The following is a 24,687-nucleotide window of genomic DNA, read 5'->3' on the forward strand; positions in this document are numbered from 1 at the left end:
CCGCCGGGCGCGGGCTCCTTCCCTCCCGGGCCGGCGCCCGTGCCCGCCGGGGAGGCCGGCGGCCCGGGCCGGGCCCCCGGTCGGCGCTCGGAGGCCCCGGGCCCCGCCGACCCGGGCCGCCGCCGTCTCGGACGCCTCGGCCTCGCCGGGCGGGCCCCGGGCCGGGCCCCCGAGGGGCTCTCCCCGGCGCCCACGCCATGGGACGCAGCGGGACGCGAAATAGGGAGTCGCCACCCGTAAAAACCCCAGTCTGGGGCCGCGGGGAAGAGAAGACAGATTCGGGGTCACGGCAGCCTCGGGTGTATTGTCGGGGGGGGGGGGGGGGGGGGCGGGGGCGGCTCTTGGGCCGGGGCCGCCTCCTCCTCCTCCTCCCCCCGCCCCCCGGCCTCGTCCGCGGTCCGGCGGGCGGCGGCTAGGACAGCTCGAAGCCCGTGTTCATGCTGATGGCGTAGCGCAGCTTGTCGCGGAGGACGCTCTTCTTGCTGTAGTTGGGGAGCTTGAGCAGGTTGAAGCAGGTGGACGAGGTGGGGAGGCGGCCCCCCGGCTCCTTCTTGCGGATGGTGAAGAAGCCCCTGAGCACGCTGCCCAGCGTGTCTCCCGTGTCCTGAAACACAGACCCCCGCCCGGCTGCCGTCGGCCCCTCGCGGACGTACACGCGGGCACGCACGTCGGCACCCGCGGCCGTCCCCCCCACTAGACCGTCGGCTCGGCGCGGGCGCCCGAGGTGCCGTTCCCTCGTCCCCCCCACCCCGAGCGCCCCGTACGGCGCTCTGCGTTCGTCCGGTCGTATCTACTGGGCGCCGATCGTGCGCAAAGCACCGCGCCGAGCGCTTCCTCGACGCAGGCTGACCGAACGACACGGGCGTACCGAGAGGGGAGCGGCACCCGGACCGACCGCCCCGGGGCGGCGCGGCCCAGTGGAAAGAGCCCGGCCCCGGAGCGGGGAGGACCCGGGTTCTGATCCCGGCTCCCCCGACTGCTTGCTCTGTGACCTCGGGCAAGTCACTTCACCGCCGCGGGCCTCGGTTCTCTCGACTTCCAAATGGGGGTCCGTTCCCCGTTCTCCCTCCTACTCGGACCGTGAGGCCGACGACGACGGTAGCGTTTGTTAAGCGCCCGCTACGGGCCGGGCACCGAACCAAGCCCTGGGGTAGACGGAAGCTAATCGGGTTGGACACGGTCCCCGTGCCACGTAGGGCCCGCCGTCTTCATCCCCATTTTACGGATGAGGGAACCGAGGCAGGGCAGGGAAGCGACTCGCCCAAGGTCACGCCGCAGACGAGCGGCGGGGCCGGGCTGAGGACCCGGGTCCTCCTGAGCCACAGACCCGGGCTCTTCTAGCCACTAGGCCGTGCCGCTCCTCACGGGGACCGCCTGTGACCCGATCGGGGCGGCCCCACCCCGGCGCTCGGAACGGGTCCGGACGCCCGGCGAGCGCTTAACGGATACCGTGAAAGGAAAAAAAAAAAAAGCTCGGGCGAAGCAAGCGCCTTCCCTCTCTCGCTCGCACCCTCTCCTCCGGCCCGGAAGAGAGGGTCCCCCCGGGAGGCCCGGCCGGAGGCCCCGGGTACCTGATCGTCCGACACCTCCACGCAGCGGATGGAGAAGGGCGGCTTGAGGTACGCGAAGCCCAGCAGCGGAGAGCGGGAGCAGCTGGTCACGAACTGGTGGGATGCCGGGAGGCCGGCCGGTGGGCCCGCGATTCCCCGGCCCTCGGGTCTCCCGCCCCCGCCTCCCGACCCCCTCCCTCCGCCGAGCCGGAGGAGCCCGGGAGTCGGGGGACCCGCGGCCCGGCCGGGCCCCGTGGGCCGGGCGGGGGCCGGGCCCTCACCTTGAGGAACATGGCCCTCTCCTCGGGGGTGAAGTCGCTGGACAGGATGTCCCACAGCCAGACGATGAGCCTGTGGCTGCCGTGGAAGCCGCCGTAGTACACCGTGTGCCTCCTGGACAACGGCGCGAGGCGAGGCGCTGGGCCGAGAGGCTTCCCGGACGCCCGCCCGCCCGCCCGGGCTTTCTATCTCTCTCCCTCGCCCCCCTTCAAGCGGGGCTTTCCGTTTCGCCTTCGGGCACCTGAACCTGCTCTGCCCGCTCGGCCCCTAGGTGTGCGTGGGTATATATATCTCCCTCCCTCCCCTTCTCTTACGAAACGCTATCTGTCAGGCGCTTACCAGGGGCCGGGCGCCGTGCCGGGCGCCGAGGCAGACGTGAGGTGACGGGGTCGGCCGCGGTCCCCGGCCCACCCGGGGCTCCCGGGCCCCCCTCCCCGTTCCGCAGGCGAGGGAACCGAGGCCCAGGGAGGCGGGACCGGGGCTTAGTCGGCGGTCGGGGGGACGGGGCGGGGGGGGCGCTCACTTGAGGTCCTCGAGGTCGATTTCGGCGTTGTCCCCGGAGATGAGGCGCTGCAGCTCCGGGCCCGAGAACATCCGGACCCAGTCGGGTCGGATGATGGAGCGGAAGCCCCCGATGAGCGCCGCCGCCTGCTTTTTGATCTGGGTGTGCATCCGGAAGTGGGCCATCAGGTGGATGTAGCTGATCCTGTTTCCCGAACCCGCCGGAACGACCGAGCGTCAGCGCCGTCGGGCGCTCGACGGCGCTCGGGGGAGGGGGAGGGAACGGAGTCGGAAGGCACGAGGCCCCGCCCCCAACGAGCTCGAAGTCCAGAGGGGGAGGCAGGCGTTAACCGAGAAGCCGCGCGGCTCGGGGGAGGGGGCCGGGGCCGGGGAGTCGGGGGTCGTGGGTTCTGATCCCGACTCCGCCGCTTGTCAGCCGTCCGACCTCGGGCAAGCCGGTTACCCTCTCTGGGCCTCGGTTCCCTCATCTGTAAAATGGGGATGAAGGCCGCGAGCCCCACGCGGGGCGACCTGACGACCTCGTAGCTGCCCCGGCGCTCGGAACGGTGCCTGGCGCATCCTAAGTGCCGAGTAAGCGCCACGATGACGACTAATCCAACGGGTGGAGAATAAATAAGGCAGCCGGTCAGCGGCAGAGACGGAACGCTCCCCGTGCGCAGAGCCCCGGGCTAAGCGCCTGGGAGAGGACGACGGGACGAGTCGGTAGGCGTGCGTCCCGCCCGCGACGCGCTTACGGTCTAGAGGGGGAGGCGGGCGTTAATTTAAATAGACGAAGAAATGTAAATAAAAATAAAGCGATCGATGGCATAGACTGAATGCCCACCGTGCGCGGAGCACCGTACCGAGCATTTGGAAGAGGAGAGTAAAATAACGCTGGCGTTTAAGCTGTTTGGAAAGCCCTTCCCCTAGGCCGGGCACTGGGATAAGGCTTAACGCGTTGCTTGGCACGCTGTGAGCCTTGAAAAAATGCCCTCGTCGTCGTCGTCACGCAGTAGGAGCGCGGCCCAAGTGGAAAGAGCCCGGGCCTGGGAGTCAGAGGACCTGGGGGTAAGTCATTTTACCTCTCTGTGCCTCATTTACTTCATCTGTAAAATGGGGATTCACCGCCTGTCCTCCCTCCTATTTTTCTCAACGGTGTCCGTTAGGCGCTCGCTCCGTGCCGGGCGCGGTATTCGCTACGGCTAAGTGAGACTGAGCTCCAGAGCCCTGCTCCGCCTGCGGACCCCAACGTAGGAGGGGGCCTGGGTCCCACCCGATGAGGTTGTTTCTGTCCCAGCGCTCGGAACGGGGCCACGGGGATCCAGTCGGCGCCCCACCCGCAGCGCCATCATCGCGATCGATAACTGACGCGATCCACGCCCTCGAGGAGCTTCGGGTTCACCGGGGGAGACCCGCGCAAAATAAGCGGCAGGTAAACCGGCACGACCGCCCGCGTCCGCTCCTCGCCAGGGGTCCAGTCCGTTTCGATTCGGTGGCGTCTCCTGAGCGCTTACCGCCCGCGGAGCACCGTGCCGCGTGCTCGGGAGGGCACGCCGGAAGCCCTCGGGGGGCCGGCGTCGGGGCCTGGAGGGATCAGGGCTCCGCTCGTGGCGGGCGGGGAACGTGGCCCGCTGATTCCGGTGTATTGTGCTCTCCCAGGCGCTCGGTACGGTGCCCTACGCACAGGAAGCGCTCAATAGATACCAGTGACGGACGGGCCGTCGTCCGCCAAGGTGGACGGGGGCGGCGCGTTCGGAAATCCGTGGGGCCGGGGGCGGTGCCCGGAGCCTCTTCTGATTTCCCGGGAGCCTCTAAACTGTAAGGTCGTCGTTGGCGGGGAACGGGTCTGTTCACCGTCGTGCTGTGCTCTCCCAAGCGCTGACGACAGCGCTCTGCACACGGTAAGCGCTCGATAAATACGACTGATGGATCGACTGACTGAGCGCCTCGGGATTCGGCACCGGGACCCGCCTCCCGCCGTCCAGTCCCCGGGCCCGGCTCGACCCGGCCGCCCGAGGCCCGCGGTGACCCTGGCCCTCCGCCCCCCGCCCGCAAGTCTAACCCAACCCGTGCCCGCGGGCGGGAGCCGGCGGGGCGATGCCGGCCTCCTCCCCGTCCATCCCCCGCGCCGTGTTTTCCGCGGAAGCCCAGGGAAGCGGGATGCGGTCTTCCCGAGCGGGGGAGGCCCGAGGCGGCCGACTGCTCTACTCACTTATTTTCGTTTGTCACGGGGATGGTCTTCCCTCCGGGGACGAGTTCGTGGCAGACGAGCTGGAGGGGAGAAGATGGGGGGAAGGTCACCGCGCGGGACTCGAACCCGGGACGGGGGGGGGGGGGGGATTTTCAAAGCTCAGCGAGGCCTGCCCTTCTGGCTGTTGGCAGTTTGGCTTTAAAGAACAGAAAAGAGGGCCGGCTCGCTGCCCGTCACCGAAAAATCCGACGGCGATCCAAAAAGAGGACTATGGCCCTTTTTTCTTTTCTCGGGTTGGGAGCCAACCCGATTCTGATCGATTCACTGCTGTAAATGTTCGTTCATTCGGTTAACCGTATTTACTGAACAGTTACCTTGTGCACAGCACCGTACTGAGCGCTGGGGAGGGGGAAATCTAACAATAAACAACACATTCCCTGTCCCCGCCGAGCTCACGGTCTCGAGTTTACGGTCTAAGTGTCTCCCCTCGTGTAGGCGGGGAGCTCGTCGTGGGCAGGCGACGACACCGTTTACTGTTGGATCGTCCTCTCCTAAGTGCTTAGTACAGTGTTCCGCGCGTAGTGAGCGCTTAAGAAAAACGTGGACCGAATGAATGAATCTACGGCTGACCGACTGGTGTCTGTTAAGCGCTTTCTGTGCTCCAGGCGGCGGCCTAGGTTAGATACGAGATCTCTAGGTTGGCCGCGGTTCCCGTCCCCCGTGGGGCTCACGGTCTTAATCCCCATTCTGCGGATGAGGGAACTGAGGCCCGGAGAAGTGACGAGGTCAGACAGCAGGCGGGGGGTGGAGCCGGGGCGGGGAACCCGGGTCCTCTCTCTCCCGGCCCGTGCTCTTGCCACCGGGCCACGCCGCTTCTCGGGGCGTAATGGAAAACGCTTCTAAAAACTGAAACGCTTCCGAGACGTGACCGAAAATCAAAAGAGCCGCCGGAGGACCCGAGGCTCAGAGCGCCTCGGCGGGGCCGGCAAGCTCGGCGGGCGGGGCTGCGCGGAGCCGGCGGCCAACGGCGCCCGGGCCCACGGAGTCACGGGCCTCTCTTTCTCTCTCTCTCTCACACGCACACACATGAATGCCCCTGGCCCGGGGCAGGCGGGGATGAAGTGAGGGAGAAGGGGCCGGGGGCGGAAGGAGGAAACAGGAGAGGAGAGGAGGACTCCCCGAGGAGGACGGGCCGACCAGAAACTCCTGGTGGGCAGGGCGGGCGCCCGTTGATTCCGCTGCGCCTTCCTCTCCCGGGGGCTTGGCGTAGTGCTCCGTCCACAGTAAGCACTCGATAAACGGATGGATGGGCGGCGTGGTCCGGCGCCCTGCGTGCCCACACGCCCCCTCCCCGGCCCGGGCTCTCCCTCGCTCCCTCCTCGGGCGGCAGGGCCTACCTGCCCCATCACGTCTTCGTCGTACGACAGGGTCAGGCCCAGATCTCCCACGTCTCCGTCGTAGCGCTGGCGGACACGAGGGCGGGGAGGCCGGGGCGGGTCAGGGGCCGCCCGCCGGGGGACGACCCGGGCCCGATCCCCGGCCCGCGCGAGGGTGCGTGCGTGCGTGGAGGGGGTTGCTTCCGGAGCCGTGACCCCCCAGAGAGAGGTCACGACCCCGGAGGTCGGGGACCCTCCGCCCCGAGACCCAACGTTAGCCCCGAGCGGGCACCGGGGAGAAGCCGTTCCCCGTCGGGGGGGGGGGGGGAGACGGAGGGGAGCGCACCCGGGCCCGGGGACGGAGGCCCGGCACCGGCGGTCGGGAGACCCGGGTGCTGATCCCGGTTCTGCCGCTAGCCTGCCGGGTGACCTCGGGCGAGGCACTGACATGAGAACTGTGCCGTCTGTTAAGCGTTTACCAGGTGCCAGGCGCTGTACTGAGCGCCGAGGCGGATGCAGGCGGATCGGTTTGGACACGGTCCCCGTCCCCCTTTGGGGCTCACAGTCTTAATCCCCACTTTCCGGATGAGGTGACCGAGGCACGGGGAAGTGAAGCGACTTGCCCGAAGCCAGACAGCAGGCATGTGGCGGAGTTGGGATCAGAACCCGAGTCCTTCCGATTCCCAGGCCCGGGCTCCAATTTCTCTGGGCCTCAGTTTCCTCGCCTGGAAAACGGGAATGACGACACCCGCTCCGCCCTCGCTCCCAAGGGTACCGCGTGCACAGAATACCCGTCTTGGGGGGGGGCTTGGGTTGGTTTTTTAATGATATTTATTAAGCGCGCACTGCGTGCCAGGCACTGCGCCCCGCCCCCGGGCCCGGCCGCCCACCTTGATGGAGGTCAGGTTTTTATAGAACTCGGAGTCGAGGGAGGGCAGCTCGTCCACGGAGCTGTAGAAGACGCTGTGATGGTGGCCGAGCAGCTGGCTCAGGAAGAAGGAGGCGAAGGGCACGTCCACCACGATGCCCTACCCGACGACACCCGGGGGGGGGAGACTCCTGCGACTCCGGCTCTCCGTCCGGGCGGCGCCGCCCGGCCCGCCCGAGGGGCCGCCCCCGGGGTCCGCCGGGTGCGGGAGCGGGGACGGAGGGACCCCGGTGAGAGGGCGCGGGACCCCGGGGCCGCCGGAGACGGCTTCCCTCCCGGGCCCCCCTCCCCGCGCCGGCCACTCTACCTCGTACACGGCTTTGCCCAGCATCTTCCCCACGAACTCGAAAAGCTGCAGGTAGTTCTCGTGGATGTACGAGGACGGCGACGGGTACAGTCTCTGGTCCCCGCTGGTCGTCTGCGGGGCCGCCCGCCGGGGCCGGAGGCCTCGTTCAGCCCGACGGAGACCCTCCGCGGCCTTACGGGAGGCCCGTCTCCTCCGAGAGGCCTTCCCCGACCGCGCCCTCCCTCCCTCTTCTCCCGCTCCCTTCGGCGCCGCCCTGACTCGCTCCTTTCATTCACCGCCCCCCCGCCGTCGGCCCCACTTCACTTGTGTCCAAATCCGTCATTTCCCTCTTTCCCTTCGTGTCCGCCTCCCCCTCTAGACCCCGAGCCGGTCGTGGGCGGGGGATGCGTCCGTCCGTCGGCCCGCCGTCCTCTCCCGGGCGCTCGGTACGGTGCTCCGCCCGCGGCGAGCGCTCGGTCGATACGTCCGACTGACCGACCGGCCGGCTCCCGGGCCCCCCCGCTCCATCCCCCGGGCACCTTGAACAGGTTCAGGGCGGGGTCGAAGACCTTCTTGATGATCTCCTCGAGGAACTCCTTGAAGACGCCGTCCTGGTCGATGCCGGCCTCGTCCACCCCGAGGTCGTTGACGAACTTGACGCGGATGACGCCCTTCATGGCGTTCTGGGAGAGCCGGCGCAGCTGCTCGTAGCCGTCCTGCCCGAGGGGGAGACGCGGCCCGTGAGCGGCCCCCGGCTCCGCCGGCCCGCCTCCTCCGGGAGGTCTGCCCCGAAGGGCCCCTCGCCTCCCCGGCCCCGAGACGCCGCTCGGCCTCGCCGCTCCCGTCGCCCGAGCCCTCGGGGGCCCGGCGCTGCCCGACCCGGGCCCTGGCGCGCCCGACTTTTCACTCTGTCGCTTCCCCCGACCGGCGATCTATTTCGGGGTCCGCCTCCCCCGGCGTGGCGAAGACCGGGCCCGCTGACTCGGCCGGACTCGCCGACCGACCGGTCGATCGGCGGTAACGTCGGACTCCCCCCCGGACCGGCCCCCCGTCGTGGGGGTGGGGGGGGGGGACGACACACGCGTCCGCCGATTCCGCCGGACCACACCCTCCCAAGCGCTCAGTCCGGCGCTCTGCACGCAGCGAGTGCTCAACGGCGGCTCGGCGTAGCGGATAGGGCCCCGGTCCGGTGAGTCGGGGGGTCACGGGTTCCGATCCCGGCTCCGCCACCTGCCCGCCGGGTGACCTCGGCCAAGTCACTTCACTTCTCCGGGCCTCGCTTCCCTCTCTGGAAGGCGGGGGTGGGGACGGTGACCCCCGTGGGGGACGGGGACCGTGTCCGACTCCGTCGGCCTGTGCCCGCCCCAGCCGCTCGGTACGGTGCCTGGCGCGCGGTAAGTGCTTAACGGATACCGTCGTTACTATTAATATTATTAGCGGTTGTAATGTCCCTCTCCCTCTCTAGCCTGTAAGCGGATTACGGGCAGGGAACGTGTCCGCTGATTCTGTCACATACTCTCCCAAGCGCTCGGTTCGGTGCTCTGCACGTCTTGGTTGGTTCTTTCGCTCATTCGGTCGTCTTCACTGAGCACTTACGGTGCGCAGGGCACCGTACCGAGCGCTTGGGAGAGGATGACGGAAGAGTAGACGGACGCATTCCCTCCCCACAACGAGCTCGCGGTCTAGAGCGGGGGAGACAGACGTGAATAGAAAGAAAGAAATGAGGGATGTGGACCTAAGCGGTGTGGGGCTTAGGGACGGGGGACGAATAAAGGGAGGGAGTCATGGGGACGTAGAAGGGAGTGGGAGAAGAGGAAAGGGGGGGCTTAGGGAAGGCCTCCTGGGGGAGGCGGGCCTTCGCTAAGGCTTCGAAGGCGGGGGAGAGTAACCGTCTGTGGGATCTGAGGGAGGGAGGGCCTTCCGGGCCAGAGGCGGGAAGCGCTCAATAAATGCCACTGCCGGAAACGCCGGGATCGATCGGCAACCCCGCGTTCCGCCGGGCCGGGGCCGGGCCCTCTGCCCCGGCGAGGCACCCTCCGTGTCCGCCCCCGCGACGGCCGCCCTGCTCCGGCCCGCCCCGCCCCGTCCCGTGCCCGGCCCCCGTCACCTCCAGCATCCGGGATCGGCGGATGGTGATGTGGGTGACGTGAGGCGACGCGGAGCTGGTCTCGATCAGCCCCAGTTTCTCCTTCTCCTTCGTGACCATGTTGCGGAACAGGAGGACCCTCTGGCGGACCGGCGAGAGGACAGGGATCCCTCCGTCAGTCGATCCGGCCGGCGACCCATCGCTCGCTCCACCGAGCTCCTCCTCCCCTAGACGGTAAGCTCCCCGGGGCCAGGGAGCGGGCCTGCCGCCTCCACCCGACGGGGCTCTCCCGTTTCTTCCCAGGAGCGGGGATCTGGGAAGACTCCCCCGGCCCCCGGTCCACACACCCCAGCGGGTCACCCGGGCCGGGCCGGCCAGCCTCAGGGTCGGGGGAGCTCATCCACCTCCCTCTACGTCGTCAGCTCGTCGTGGGCGGGGAACGCGTCCGTTCACCGTTCTACCGTCCTCTCCCGAGCGCTCGCTACGGCACGGCGTAGCGGCCACGGCCCGGGCCCGGGCATCAGAGAGTCACGGATTCTAATCCCGGCTCGGCCACCCGTCCGCCGCGTGACCTTGGACGAGTCACTTCACCGCTCTGGGCCCCGGTGACCTCGTCTGTAAAATGGGGATTGAGACGGGGAGCCCCACGAGGGGCAGGGACCGTGTCCCACCCCGGCGCTCAGAACGGCGTGTGGCACATAGGTAAGTGCTTAACCGTTACCACGATTATTATTTTTATTATTACAATGCTCCGCACGCAGTAAGTGCTCAGTAAACACGACTGAATGAACTTTAAAATCGATCCATCGGTGGTATTTACTGAGCGCTTTCTGTACGCCCGCCGCTGTACTAAGCGCCCGGGAGAGGAAGGTACGACAGAACCGGCAGACCCGTTCCTCGCCCGGGACGAGCTTCCGGAAGCGGAAAAGACGAGCCGGCTCCTACTGCCCGGCTCCCGGATGTCCGTGGCGGGGGGGAGGCGGCCCCGTCCCCGGCTCCCTCCGGGGACCGAACCCGGGCTTCCCCGGCCGGGGGCCGAGGCCGAGGGGGTCCCCTGGGACGGCGCGGATTCGGGTGGGGGAGCGAGGTCCGGCTCCCGGGGTACTCACGTTTTTGTGGGGGATGACGTGCGGGGTGTATTGCAGGAGCAGCTGGGCCCGCTTCCTGTCCTTGTCCAGCTCTTGGAAAAGCACGCTGGGCTTCAGATCCCTTCGACGCCGAGGACGGGGACCGGGAGGGACGGACGGAGGGACGTCGGGGGGGGGGGGAGAGAGCGGAACCGTCGGCCTCCTGAGGTCCGTGAGCCGTTTCCCGTGGGGCCAGACGGGGGCCGGGCCCGGCGGGGCGGGACGAGGGTAGGAGGCGTATCGTCGGGCGCCGCCCCTGGCCCTCGTGGTCTCAGAGCGGGGGGGACGACAGGGGTCTTCCCGCCCGGAGAGGTGGAGCGACCGGCCCCGGGTTCCGCGGTGGGCGACCGGAATTAGAAGCCGGATCTAACCCCGGGATGGGCTCCGGGGAGCCCGGGGGGGGGGATCCGCTCTCACTCGGAGAAGATCCTCCACCCCGCGGGCCCGAGGGCCCGTGTGTTATCTGAAAACCTCCCGTCAGCCTTCTCTACACATTGTCAGACCCCATCTCCTAAGGACTCATACTCACCTACATCTCCCCTGGCCCCTCTTTCTCCTGTCTGTTATTTATTATCGTCATCGTCATTATCCATTCTACTCCCACCAATGAGAGTAACAAAACAACCGGGGTATCCGTTAAACGCTCGCCCTCTGGACGGGAGGGAGAACAGATCTTTCATCATCCCCATTTAACGGACGACGGAAACCGAGGCCCAGAGAGGTCGAGGGACTCGGCCGAGGGAAAGAGCTCCGCTGCGTCACCTTGGGCAAGCCATTTCCCCGGGCCTCGGCTGCCTCACCTGAAAAACGGGGACGAAGTCTGCGAGTCCCACGTGGGACGCGGGCCGTGTCCTGCCTGATTGTCTCGGATCTACCCCGGCGCTTAGAACGGCGCCTGGCACGCGGAGGGCGTTTCACAGATACCATTTATGAAGAGAGAGTCCCCGGGCAGCCGAGTGGCAGAGCAGCCTGGCTTAGTGGAAAGAGCGCAGGCCTTGGGGTCAGGAGGCCTGGGTTCTGATCCCAGCTCTGCCGACGGCTTGTTGTGTGACCTCGAGCGAGTCACCTGACTTCTCTGGGCCTCGGTTTCCTCAACGACAGAACCGGAAAATGGGGAGACGATCCCCGTTCTCCCTCCTACCTAGACTGAGAAGAGCCCCGCGCGGGCCGAGGACGGCGTCGGACGTAACTGACCTGTACCTCCCCGGCTCTTAGCGTCTGACACGTAGTAAGCGCTCAGCAGATACCATAAAGAGAGAAGTGGCGGGTGGGGATTAGAAGCCGGGTCCCCCGATTCCCTGGCCTGGTCTGTCAACTCCTTAGGGCAGACTGTGACTCTCCCCAGCGCTCGGTACGGAGCTCGTTACAGGCAGGGAGTGTATCGGCTAAGTCCCTCGTGTCGTCCTCTCCCGAGAGCTTAGAACGGTGCCCGGCACCTAGTAAGTGCTCGGTACGTACCCTTCATCGACTGAGGGCTCGGAACAGTGCTCCGCACCTACTGAACGCTCAAGAGGTACCGTCCCGCCCTAAGCAGGCCCTCGGGGGGGGTCGCGTGACCCTAACTCTGCTGTCGTCGGCGATCCCGGCTCTGCCGCCCGTCCGCCACGTGACCTGGGCCTCGGTCCCCTCATCCGGAAAATGGGGACGGGGGACCGGGTCCGACCCCATTTGCTCGTCTCCGCCCCCGCGCCGAGGACGGCGCCCGGCACGCGGTCGGGGCGCTCAAGACGTGTTTCTCGGTTCAGGTAGGGAGTGAAGGGGCGGCTCCCGGCACGGGCCCGAGCGCTTAGTGCGGGGTCGGGCTCGGCGGCCCCGGCGGGCGGCCGGGGGAAGGCACTCACTTCCGCAACCAGTGGTCCTCGGGGGCAAAGCGGCGCCGGCAGTCCCGCTCGTACAACACCATGAGCCAGCCGTGAGCGGAATGGAACAGCTCCAGCGTCTCCCCGCTGGCGTTCTCTGGAGGGGAGAGGACGGGGGAGCTCGCCGGCGGGGGCCCGGCGGGGGCGAGGGGGCCCGCACGGAGGGGCTACGGCAAGCGAGCCCGACGGACGCGGCCCGGGGAGGCAGGAGGACCCGGGTTCTAATCCCGGCTCCGCCACAGGTCCGCTCGAGACCGTGGGCGAGTCATTTCACTTCTCTACGCCTCGGCGCCCTCCTCCGTCCAGTAATAATACCTGTGGTGGGCTAAGAAGCGTAGAGACGGAGATTAAGGGTGGGACGGGGACTGCGTCCAACCTGATTAACTCGTATCTGCCCCGGTGCTTACAACAGTGCTGGGCGCACGGTGCTTAACAGATACCCCGATTATTATTATTATAGACGAGGAACGCCTCATCGGCTCACCCACGATGCCGTCCCAGATCATCTTGAACACAAAGGAGTTCAGGAAGGAGGAGATGGTGACCAGTTCTTCCAGCTTGAACGAGATCTGCTCCTCGTAAACTTCGATGTCGTCTAGAATCCTGTGGGCGAGAGGAATGGGCCGTCGGGCTTCTTGACGGTATCCGTTGAGCGCTTCCTATGTGCTAGGCGCCGTTCTGAGCGCCGGGGTAGATAGGAGCTGATCGGGTTGGACACGGTCGCCGTCCCACACGGGGCTCTTGGTCTTTAACCCCATTCTCCAGACGAGGGAACTGAGGCCCAGAGGAGTGACCTGCCCGAGGTCGCACACGGGACAAGCGGCGCAGTCGGATCCGAACCCGGGTCCTTCGGCCTCCCGGGCCCGGGCTCCAGCCGCTAGGCCGCGACCAAGTCACTTTCCTTCCTCTGGGCCTCAATTCCTGCCTCTGTAATGGCAGCCCCGTGAGGGACACGGACCGTGCGATTACTTCTGTGATTGATTTATTTCTATTACCGTCTCTCTCCCCGCCTAGACTTCGTTGCGGGCGGGGAACGTGTCTGCTCTGTGACCGTACGGTCCTCCCCCAAGCGCTCAGCCCAGTTCCCTGCACATAGTTAAGCACTCAAAAATACAACTGCCTGCTCAGCCCGTGCCTTCTCCGGCACTTCATCCAGTCGTACTTACCGAGCGCTTCCCGTCTACTGACTGCTCAGTAGAGTGCCTGGCACATAGTAAGCGCGTAACAGATACCGTGAAAAAAAAGAAGGGGGGCTGGGATGGCTTAAGTCAGGCCGGACCGTCCCCCCGCGGGGGTCCCCCGGGGAGGGTCGGCCCCGGGACCCCTCCCGCCTCCGTCCCGCCGCGGGGGGGGCGGCGCGTACGTGACGAGGTGGCGGGAACAGTCACAGAAGAGCATGAGCAGGGCCAGGAGCTGCTTGGACTCGGCCGAGGGGCTGTTGAGGCACTCGAGGAAGAGCTTGAGCCCGCCCTGGGGCCCCAGCTCGCAGATGAAGGCCCACAGCTTGGGCAGGAGGTCGTCCAGGTGGGTGAGGCCTGAGGGAGGGAGGGAGGGAGGAAGGGACGGGTCAGGAAGGCGTCGTCTTCTCGCCCGCCCCCGTCCCCCAGCCATCCCGGCCCAACCGAGGAGCGGCGCGGCCAGGCGGATCGAGCCCGGGCCCGGGCGTCGGAAGGACCCGGGTTCTCGTCCCGGCTCCGCCGCCTCGGGGCCGGGTGACCTCGGGCGAGTCGCTTCCCCGGGCCTCGGCTCCCTCAGCTGTAAAACGGGGATGGAGAGTGGGAGCCCCACGTGGGATAGTGACTCGATCGGTCCGAATCCACTCTGTCGCCCAGCAGAGTGCCTGGTAGACAGCAAGAGCTCAACAGAAACCACGGAGAAAAACCAAAATCCGAGAAGCGGCACGGTGTACGCCAAGCGCCTGGTGCGGGCCGAGGGCTGTGCCCAACGCTGGGGCCCTGCGAGGCCTCCCCGGTGGCTCCGCGTTCTCGGAGCCCTCGGCAGAGGCCGCCCTCGGGCGAGGGCCTTCCGCGAGCCCTAAGCGCTCGTCCGCGGCCGAGCGGAAGGGCCGACCGCTTTCTGGCCGAGGCCGTGAGAACGAGGAAAGAAAGAGGGAACCGCCTCCGAGTGGACAGGGGCCCCGAGCCCGGACCGCGGCTTTTCCGAGGCTCGTCTCGCCCCAGGAGGGAGGCCTCTCAGCGGGGTCTCGTCAAGATAAGCGGCGTGGCCTCGTGGCTGGGGCCCGGGCCTGGGAGTGAGAAGGCCCCGGGTTCTAATCCCGGCTCCGCCGGCCGTGTGACCTCCGGCGAGTCACTTCACTTCCCTGGGCCTCGGTTCCCTCATCTGGAAAATGGGGACCGAGGCTGAGAGCCTCGTGTGGGGCACGGAATGGGTCCGACCTGAGTACCTTGTATCTACCCCAGGGCTTAGTACAACGCCTGGTGCGTAGTAAGCGCTTGACAAATACCTTAAAAAAAAATGAAAAAAGCGGGAGCCCCATGTGGGACATAGACTACGTCCAACCCGTCTAGCTTGTATCTAGCCCGGCCCTCACCATAGTGCCCGGCACACAGTAAGCGCTTAAGAAATACCCACAAATAAAGGGTCGACGAGAGGGCGGGCCAGCCGGGAGGCTTCGCCGCCTCCGACGGCCTCAACCTCCCACACTCTTTTCTCTCGGGCCCCCCCCCCCCCGGCTACCCGTCCCCTCTCTCGTCGGACACCCGCTCTCCGCTCCTCCCGGCCGGAGACGGAAGCGCGCCCTAAAGCCTGGCGGGCTTCCCGACGGCGGTGGGCGGATCTCGGCCGCCTCCCGACCCGCGGCCCCTCGCCCGCCCGGGGCTCCGCTCGCTAAGCGTCCTGGGTGTGGAGGGAGGAGGCTTCAGGGGGCCGGGCAGGGGAGGCGGACGAGGGGGTCAGGTCCCCTCTCGACCGGGAGCTCGTTACGGGCGGGGAACGTGTCCGCTCCTTCTGTCGGACTGGACTCTCCCACACCCGCGGCGCAGCGCTCCGCGCGCGGTCGGCGCTCAGTAAATACCGGCGCCGGACGGACGGACGGGCGCCGGACCCGGAACCGAGGCGTCCCCGGCGGAGGCCAAATCCTCCCGCCGCCCCCAGAACGGCCGGGCCCGTCGGCCGTCTCCGCCGGCCCGGAGGACGGCCGTCGGGCCCGAGAAACCAGAGGGGGCCGAGCCCCGGGGCCGCACCGAAGTCGGGGCGAGGCGGCCGTCGTAGCCCGGACGCCCCTGCCCGGGACCCCTGACCTGTGAGGATCTGCAGGCGGAGCTGGGTCAGGGTGGTGAGCGTGGTCTGGTAGAGCCCGCACACGCTGCACACCTTCCGCACCTCGAGCGAGTCCACCCGCTTGCCCCCGACGGGTCTGAGGATGTTGCGGACGGAGGCGGACTTCTGGAAGGCCCGCTTGAAGAGGCCTGCGGAGAGGTGGGGGGCTGCGTGGGACGGACCGGGCCCCGGGGGGACGCGCGACCGTCCGGAAACGGCCCCCGCGGCCCCCCGCCCTTCCCCTCGGGCACCGGATGGGCCGTCGGTCCGAGAAACCGCGGGAGAGAGCCCGGGCCTGGGGGGTCAGGAGATCCGAGTTCCCGTTCCGGCTCCGAAACCTTTTTTTTCTCCTTCTGATGGTATTCGTTAAGCGGTCGCCACGTGCCACGTACTGTTCCGTACACGGAAGCCGATCGGGCCGGACGAGGTCCACGTGCCAAACGGGATTCCCCTTTTTACAGATAAGGGAACTGAGGTACGGAGGAAGTGAAGCGACTCTACCAAGGTCACGTGGCACCTGTAAAACGGGAATTAAGACGGCGAGCCCCCCGTGGGACATGGACCGGGTCCAAACCCCAGCGCTTAGTACAGTGCCCGGCACGGAGTAAGCGCTGAACGGATATTACGGAAAAAAGAGATAACGTACCGAGCACCCCCCGGGAGGGTCCGCACGGTGGGCCGAGCGGCCGGGAAGGACCAAAAAAGATGCGGAACGGCAGACCGGGCCCGGGAGTCTTCTGGGAGAGCCGAGGCCCGGCTCTCAAAGGGTAAGGGCCGGGAGCGAGCGCCCGGGAGCAGATTAGCCCGTGAGCCCGTCAGAGGGCAGGGACCGTCTCCGTCTGTTGCCGATTTGTACATTCCAAGCGTTTAGTACAGTGCTCTGCACCTAGTAAGCGCTCAATCAATATTATCGAATGAATGAATGAGCGCCGCCGGAAGGGGAAGCGGGGGGGCGGGGGGAGACCCGGTCCGCCCGAGGGGGCCCCTCCCCGGCCCGGCCCGAGCCCCCCAACCCCGCGGCAGGGGCGGGGCCGACCGGCCGCCACTCACTCTTGACGGGGAGGCCGCTGGGCGGGGAGGCGGAGGCCCCGGGGGCGGGACCGGCCTCCTGACTCTCCAGCAGCTTCTTGCTCAGGATGTCTCTGAAGAGGATGCGGATGAGGGCCACGCCCCACAGGTGCTGGAGCTGCTTGGTCAGCAGCGGCATGGACTCGTTCAGGCTAGGACCCGGAAGGCAGACGGGTCGATCCCCGCGACCGCCCATCCGCCGCCTCCCCGCTCGGTGACCTCGTTCCTCCGGGGGCTCGGTCTCCTCAACGGCACAACGGGGATTCGAGACCCTCCCGTTTCGGGGACCGTGCTGGGCCCGATCGGCTCGGCCCCGGCGCCGAGGACGGTGCTCGACACGCAGTAAGCGCCTAACGGGTATCATCAGACAACACACGTGCGTCCGTACGTTTGTACAGAGCTCCAAGTCGAGGGAAGGACGGCTTTGGAAATGACTCCCGGGGGGAGGAGAGAGGGAGCGGTGAGGGAGAGAGGAAAAGGGGGGGGAAGGAGGGAAATGGAGAGACAGAGATAGAGGGAGAGAGAAAGGAAGAGAGGAAGAGAGTGTGAGAGAGAGGGAGAGAGAGGGAAGGGGAGAGACTGAAAGAGAGATGGGCTGAGCCGGGGAGAGAGAGACAGAGAGAGGTTAGGAGGAAGAGGGCGAGGGAGGAAGAGACTTAGAGAGATGGAGTGAGAGCTAGAGAGAGAGGGAGACAGAGGAGGAAAGAGACTGAGAGAGAAGGAGGGGGAGAGAGAGCGAGCACGCGCGCAGACACGGGTGACTGACCCGTAGTCGACCGCTTGAGAGAACCAGCCGAGGACGGGGTGCCAGTGGGTGAGGTTGGACTTCTTCTGGGACACGTACTTCTGGCAGTAGGACAGCATGTGGACGAGCACGGCCACGAAGCGGCCCGTCTCCTCCTCCAGCACCCTGGACGTCAGGTAGCCCAGGTGGATGAGGTTGCCTGCGGCGGGACGAGAGACGGGAGGGGAAGGGTCGCGGGGGGACCCGGACGGGCGGCCTCCCGCGGCCTCCCGGGCTCCCCGCGGCCGACGAGGGGGGCCGGAGGGGGCGGCCCGACCGCCCCTTCCCTTCTCCGCCGGGGAAGGCGGGGGTCCGCGCGGAGAGAGGCGGGCCGGGGGGGGAAGGCTCTCCATTCCGAGGGCTGGGGCAGAGAGGGGCGGGGATTTTCAGGGGGCCGGCTCGGAAGGGCTAAAAGGCCGGCCGGCCGCCATCTCGGGTCGCCCCGGCCCTGACCGGACAGGCGTCGGAAAGCAAAGCCCCAGAAGCCCCTATCTGAGGTCTCTTCGGCCCTGACTGGCAGGTCTCAGAGAACGAAAAGATCAGAAAGTCACCGTTTTAAGTTTCTCTGGCCCCGACTGGACGGGCTTCAGAGAGCCGATAGGTCAGAGAGCCACCATTTTGGGTCTCTCTGGCCCTGACGGGACAGGTTTCAGAGAACAGGCTACTGACGCCTGTTTGTTTTGTTTTGTCGTCTGTCTCCCCCTTCTACACCGTGAGCCGGTTGTTGGACAGGGATCGTCTCTATCTGTTGCCGAACTGTACTTTCCCAGCGCCTAGTACGGCGCTCCGCACACAGTAGGTGCTCAATAAATACGACTGAGTGAACGAACGAGTGAAACGGGCCCGAGAGCCACCATTTGGGGTCTCTCCGGCCCTGACCGGACGGGCTTCAGAGAGCTGCCATTTGAGGGTCTTCTTTTAAATCCAGACGGGAACCTCTCGGGTCTCGTCAGGCACCCGGGAGACGAGAAAGGCGGAGGGTCCAGCTCTGACACCTCCTGGGGCCCCCGCGGCCTGGGCACCTATGCCCAGAGAGCTTTAATCAATCACCTTAGAGGACGGGCCCCAGGGCCCCTCAATCCCGCCGGCGCGGTGTCGGCCAGAGAGGGGACGGACCACACGAAGACGCGGAAGAGAGCATCTGGCCTAGACTCTCCCCCAAAGCCCAGAGAAAAATTCCTGCCGACGGCTCCCGGACGTTCCGGTCACTCGACGGTCTTTACCGAGCGCCTACCGGCTGCGGAGCGCCTGGGAGGGCGTGATACCTAGTAGACACAACCCCTGCCCTCGAGGGGTTTCCAATCTAGCATTTCGCTTCAGCGTGGCCCAGTGGAAAGAGCCCGGGCCTGGGAGTCAGAGGACCTGGGTTCTAATTCCGGCTCCGCCACCTGTCTGCCGGGCGGCCTTGGGCAAGTCGCCCTCCGGGCCTCGGTTGCCTCATCTGGAAAGTGGGGATCGAGACCGTGGGCCCCAGGCGGGACAGGGACCGTGTTCGACCTGATTACCTCGTACCTACCCCGGTTCTTAGAACAGCGCTTGGGACACAGTAAGCACTTCGCAGATACCACGTTTATCATTATTCCTTCTTGACAGGAACCGACCGGGAACGCGTTTTAATTCTCAAGCCCGTTCACTTACCCAGTAAACAGAGAGTGTGGCTCCCCTCTAAACACATACAGACATCTTTGCATTGGTCCTCGTGACTCAAAAACACGATGAATTTGTGCAGAAGGTCGTGGGACTCCAGCATGGTGAGACACTGCAAGGCAATGGCGGACGGCGGAGGCGGTCTGATTTCCTGGACCTCGGGAAAGCTATTCAGCACTCTTCCCACAACTATCCCTGCACGATTTAAAACCTGTCCTTCTAGCCGGCCGCTCGCCCGAACGAGGATGGACCCGGTCGTTACCGCGAGGACTGTGAATCGAGCGGCGCCGGATGGCGGGGCGCCGGACTGGGTGCTGGGGAACGACACGGGACGGAAGGCGAGTTTCCTGACCTGGAGGAGCCTGCCGCGTAACGTGCTCGGAAAGCGAACCCGCGGGCTTCGGCTACCGGCGTTTGCGGGGGCGGGAACTTGAGTCAGTCGCTTAATCGAGGATATTTATCGGGTCCCTAACGAGTACCATCGTGGTCATCGCTGTCGCGATGCTAAAATCGAGGTGCACGGGGAGCCCGCAGTAAGCTCCGTCATCTTCAACGTCGTTCTTACGGCGTTAAAAATGCGAGGTGGCGGGTGAGCGGTCCCCCGCGTGCAACCCCTCCCCAGCCACCCACGCGGACACGCACACGCTAAGCCCCCCGCTCCCCGGAGAGAAGTACTGGACGCGCCGGGTTCTGAGCGCCTCGGTGACGAGTGCGGATGAGAGAGAGAGAGCGCGGCCTACTGGGAAGAGCCCGGGCCTGGGAGTCGGAGGGCCCGGGTTCTAATCCCGGCTCTGCCGGCTGCCCGGCGCGTGACCTCGGGCAAGTCACTTCCGGGCCTCGGTTCTCCTGTTCTCTCTCCCACTTAGACTGCGAGCCCCATGGGCGACGGCGACCGTGTCCCATGTATTTCACTTACATCTACCTACCTCAGCGCTTCGGGTGTGTCTGACGATAATGAGCGCTTAACAAATATCGTTGAAAAGAAACCCAAAGCTGTGGGAGGCTGATAAGAACGATAGTAATGACGGTACTTGTTAAGCGCTAACTGAGTGCCAAGCACCGTTCTAAGCGCTGGGGGAGATACAAGGTCGTCGGGTTGTCCCAGGTGGGGCTCGCAGTCTTAATCCCCGTTTTCCAGATGAGGTCACTGAGCCCCGGGGAGGTGAAGTGACTCGCCCGAGGTCACCCAGCGGACAGGTGGCGGGGCCGGGATGAGAACCCAGGTCCTTCTGACTTCCGGGCCCTAAGCCACGAGGCCGGAAGGGAGGCGGGGGGTCCCGGGGGGGGCGAGGGAGCCGAGGCCGCGCCCTCACCTCGGGGCTCAGCGCGCTGAGGTGGGACACGATGGCCGGCACCGACAGGATGTGGACGAGGAACGACCGCAACAGGTTGTCCGAAAACTGGGCCGCCACCACGGGGCTGGATCCGGAGACGGGGGAGAGGGGGGACCGCCGCCGGTCAGTCGGCGGGGCCGCCCTCGGCCGGCTCGACGCCCTCCCGCCTGCTCCCCCCGGGGCGGCCCGGGGCGAGGGACGGCGGGCTTCGGGCCGGACAGGAGGACCGCCCCCCGAGGCCCGGGCGGAGGGGGAGGATACCCCGGCTCCCCGCTCACCGCAACGCCAGGGAGAAGATCGCCGTCAAAGAGCCTTTCGAGAGGGACGGTCTGGACCTGGCCAAGCCGGCCGTCAGCAGGATCTGGAGAGGACGCGGGGACTCTGTGAACTCGCCCCAGGCCGGAGGCTGCCGGCGGGCGGCCAACAGGCCTACCGACTCTGGCGCAGTGCCCCGCGAACGGTAAGCGCTCCGTGAATACTTCCGGTCGCCAGATGGACGGGTGAGGCCCTCCCTCGGCCGCCACTGGACTCCCGGGAGGTGAGGGGCCGACGAAGCTGGGCCGGGCGAAATGACGCGAAACTCCGGGAGGCTTTTGGGGGGCCGAGGGAGGTGTCCGGACCACGGCTTCTCTTCCTCCGCCATCTCCTCCTCCTCTTCTCCAGGAGGTAAAGGGGTGACCCCCGCCCCCCCGCCCCCCCTCGGCCTGTCCGCTACACTGATAATCGTAATCATTACGGTACATGTTAAGCGCTTACTACGTGCCAGGCACTGTACCGAGGGCTGAGGTGGAAACGGGCAAATCGGATGGGACAGAGTCCCTGGCCCGAACAGGGTCCACGGTCTTAATCCCCGTTTTCAAGACGAGGGAACTGAGGCCCGGAGAAGTGACTCGCCCCGGGCCACCCGGCAGACGGGAGGCGTGCCGGGATTAGAACCCGTGGCCTTCTGACTCCCCGGCCGCCCTTGCTCCAGCCACTCCGCCCCGATGCTCCTCAACTAGAATGGCCCTTCCCGACCAAATGGACGTCGCCTCGGGCGACTTCTCCGAGACAGGGAGGGTGGTCGGAACCAGGCCGGGGGTAGATTTTGAAAGGAACGGCAAAAGGACGATTTCCCCTCTGATTCCCACATCTGCCGGGGAAGACAATAAAATACCGCTGTATTCATCCAGGGGAACCAGCTTGGCCTAGTGGAAAGATCCCGGGCCCGGGAGTCGGAGGACCCGCGTTCTGATCCCGGCTCCTCCACCTGCCTGCCCAGTGACCTCGGATAAGTTGTTTGTTATTACAGTGTCCTCTCCCGAGCGCTTAGTACGGGGCTCTGCACGCGGTAAGTGCTCAATAAATACGATCGACTGACTGAAATCTCTTTGCTTCTCTGGGCCTCGGTCCCCTCATTTGTAAAATAAATTATTATTATCATTATTATTATTATCATCATAGGCCACCAGCCTTTTCTTCCGATTCCTAGTCCCCTGCTAGCTGTCCCCCTAGTAACGTCTGTCTCCCCCTCGGGACCGTCAGCTCGTTGTGGGCAGGGAACGTGTCTGTTTATTGTTCTCTTTCCTCTCCCACGTGCTTAGTACCGTGCTCTGCACACGGTAAGTGCTCAGGAAATAGCACAGATTGATAATCGGGTTTCTGTTAAGAGCTTACTCTGCGCCAAGCACTGTTCTCAGCACTGGGGTAGTTGGAGGGTAATCAGGTGTCCCACACAGGGCTCACAGTCTTCATCCCCGTTTTACAGATGAGGTAACGGAGGCACTGAGAAATTAAGCGGCTTGGCCAAGGTTACACAGCAGGTAAGTGGCGGAGCCGGGACTGGAACCCACATCCTCTGGCTCCCAAGTCCGGGCCCTTTCCACTGAGCCACGCTGCTTCTCCTCTCCCAAACTCTCAGTACGGTGCCCTGCACGCGGTAAGCGCTCAATAAATACGACCGACCGACTGAAATCACTTTCCTTCCCTGGGCCTCAGTGCCCTCATTCGTAAAATGGGGATTCAATCCCCGTTCTCCCTCCTCCTTCGACGGGAAGTCTCACACGGGACCCGAATGCCTTCTGTCGTCCCCGGCGCTCAGTGCTCGCTACACGGTAAGCGCTTCCTAAATACCACAGTTACGACTCCCGCAAGCTCCCTCTGGGCCGTCAGCTCGACGCGTCTCTGTCGACTGTCAGCCCGGGCCCCCTCAGGCCTCTAGTCCGGCGCGCCGCACACGGTAAGCGCTCGATAAAGACGACCGGTTCCGTCCGGCACCCTGCCCCGACTAAGCGCTCCTCCGACCCCGCCGACGGATCGGTCGGCAGAACTGAGGCCCGCCGGGCCGGCGAGGGCGCGACCCGAGCGGCGGGACGTCCGGCTCCGGGGGCGGACCCACCTGCAGCACGGAATAAAATCCCTTCCGGTTGAGGTGTCCCATGATGTTGGCGCAGATGCGGCTCATGGCCGGTCGCAAGGCCTCACCTGGAAGAGAAGGGGGTGCCGTGAGGCAGAGGCAGAAGCCGGGCCGCCCGCGGGGCCAAACCTTCCCAGACTCCTTTCCTGGCCCGTTTCGGCCGGGACCCGGGGTGCGAGTGCGGGGAGCCTGGACCTAGCACGGCCCACGGATCCCATCTCCTCCAGGGAGCCTTCCCCGGCTGAGCCCTCGTTTCCTCTTCTCCCGTTCCCTCCCGCGACCCCCTTCCCCTTCCGTCCGCTCCCTCCCCTCGCCCCTTCCTCGCTCCCACCGCGCTCACGTCCGCATCCCTCATTTATTGATTTCTGTTCCCGTCTGCTCCCCCCCCCCCCCGGACTGGAAGCTCGTCGTGGGCGGGGGGTGCGCCTGCCGACTCTGTTCTACCGACCTCCCGCAGGCGCGCTTGCTACAGTGCTCTGCGCACATTAAGCGCTCGACAAATATGACCGACGGAACATCCGGCAGCGCTACATCTAGACCCCGAACCTCCGGCGGGCCGCAACCGCGTCGTCCAACTCTGCTGTACTGTCCTCTCCCGAGCGCGCTCAGCACGGTTCTCTGCGCACGGTGAGCGCTCGGGAAATACGCCGGATTAAATATCTGTCAGCGCTGAATAACGCCACTTCTAGACCGTTAGGTCCGCGGCGGGCCGGAATCGCGTCTACCAACTCTGTCGTGTCGTCCTCTCCCAAGTGCGCTCAGTACAGTGCCCCTCGCCCGGTAAGCGCTCAAACTATACGCCCGATCGACTGGCGGCGACTGACGCTCCCTCTCGATCGTAAGCCTCCGGTGGGCAGGGACCGCGTCTCCCGACCGTCCGCTCCCAAATGCTCCGCGCTGTCCAGTGCTCTGCACGAGGTAAGCGCTCCATAAATACCCCCGACCCGCGGATGGACCGAATGACCCGACCCTCCGTCTGGCTCTGTGCCGGGGTTGGGGGTCTGTGGTTAGACGGGGGGTCGGACGCCCCGAGAGCGTCCTTCCTCCGGGCGGGCTCACGGACCTCTGCCCCGGAGGATCTTCCAGGTGGACGGGTCCGTGAAGGTGACGAGCATGCCGAGGTGGAGGGTGACCAGCTTGGAGTCGTGGAGGATGTCGGGCTGCAAGAGACGGTACGGGACGGTGGAGCCCCGGCCCCCGGCCAAGCTTTCTCGTCTCGGGGCCCAGCCGGCGTCGCGGCCCCGGGTTCGGGACCGTCGCCTCGCGGATCCTCAAGTGGGGCCGGACCAAAGCGGGATGGCGGGAGAGGGGCCGGAGGCTCGGGAGCCGGGCGGAGCCTCTCCCGCCGCCGGACGGTCCCTCCCGCTTGGCCCGGGGCAGACCGCCTCCTTCCCCCTCTTCGAATCCTTTGCGAAATCGCCTCTCCTCCAGGAGGCCCTCCCCGATTCGGCTCTCACCGCCCCACCCCGTTTCCCTCACTCGGTGCCACCTCCGAACTCCGCCTCACACGCCGTGGGCATCCGCACCCACGCTGCCCTTCTGCGTGTGATCTTTACACTCCGTCGCTTCCTCCCAACTGCGATCGATAATAACGACAGGGGGATTCGTTACGCGCCTACTACGTGCCAGGCACCGAACTAAGCGCCGGCGTGGAGACGAGCCAATCGGGTTGGACCCGGGCCCTGTCCCACACGGGGCTCGCACGCCCGATCCCCATCCGACAGGCGAGGGATCGGAGGCCCAGAGAAACGAAGCCAACTCGCCCAAGGTCACGCGTCGGGCGAGCGGCGGAGCCGGGATCAGAACCCGGATCCTTGATTTATTTCAGCGCCTGCCCGGCCCCCACAGTGTGAGCTCTAGCAGGGCGGGGAGCGCGTCTCCTGACTCGACTGTCCCGTCCGGCGCTCGGTCCAGCTCTCCGCGCCCAGGAGGAGGCTCGCGCGACGTCGGGAATCCATCCGTCAGGCGACCCCACCCCCAGCGCTCACTTTCCACCC

General features: G+C 66.2%; 1 protein-coding gene across 5 annotated transcripts in view; it reads right to left on the reverse strand.

Annotated features, from left to right (window-relative positions):
* Positions 1–358: 358 nt before the first annotated feature.
* Positions 359–24,687, reverse strand: part of UBE3B (ubiquitin protein ligase E3B) — a 35,142-nt gene continuing 10,813 nt past the window's right edge. For 2 of the 5 annotated variants that reach the window (XM_029049467.1, XM_039915049.1), the window contains exons 7-28: positions 23,754–23,850; positions 22,673–22,758; positions 20,574–20,656; positions 20,275–20,380; positions 18,953–19,073; positions 17,297–17,474; positions 16,513–16,682; positions 15,444–15,611; positions 13,547–13,718; positions 12,668–12,786; positions 12,166–12,280; positions 10,307–10,406; positions 9,219–9,338; positions 7,651–7,827; positions 7,133–7,243; positions 6,788–6,925; positions 5,919–5,984; positions 4,543–4,601; positions 2,353–2,535; positions 1,832–1,943; positions 1,572–1,664; positions 359–604 (exon numbers count right to left, since the gene is read on the reverse strand). In XM_029049467.1, the coding sequence (XP_028905300.1) occupies positions 413–604; positions 1,572–1,664; positions 1,832–1,943; positions 2,353–2,535; positions 4,543–4,601; positions 5,919–5,984; positions 6,788–6,925; positions 7,133–7,243; positions 7,651–7,827; positions 9,219–9,338; positions 10,307–10,406; positions 12,166–12,280; positions 12,668–12,786; positions 13,547–13,718; positions 15,444–15,611; positions 16,513–16,682; positions 17,297–17,474; positions 18,953–19,073; positions 20,275–20,380; positions 20,574–20,656; positions 22,673–22,758; positions 23,754–23,850 (2,766 nt within the window). In that variant the 3' untranslated portion in view covers positions 359–412. The remainder of the gene's footprint in view (positions 605–1,571; positions 1,665–1,831; positions 1,944–2,352; positions 2,536–4,542; positions 4,602–5,918; positions 5,985–6,787; positions 6,926–7,132; positions 7,244–7,650; positions 7,828–9,218; positions 9,339–10,306; positions 10,407–12,165; positions 12,281–12,667; positions 12,787–13,546; positions 13,719–15,443; positions 15,612–16,512; positions 16,683–17,296; positions 17,475–18,952; positions 19,074–20,274; positions 20,381–20,573; positions 20,657–22,672; positions 22,759–23,753; positions 23,851–24,687) is intronic. The other 3 variants (XM_039915050.1, XM_039915051.1, XM_039915052.1) reach the window with 3 other exon arrangements.

The sequence above is a fragment of the Ornithorhynchus anatinus genome, chromosome 21 (assembly GCF_004115215.2).
Source record: "Ornithorhynchus anatinus isolate Pmale09 chromosome 21, mOrnAna1.pri.v4, whole genome shotgun sequence".
NCBI lineage: Eukaryota > Metazoa > Chordata > Mammalia > Monotremata > Ornithorhynchidae > Ornithorhynchus > Ornithorhynchus anatinus.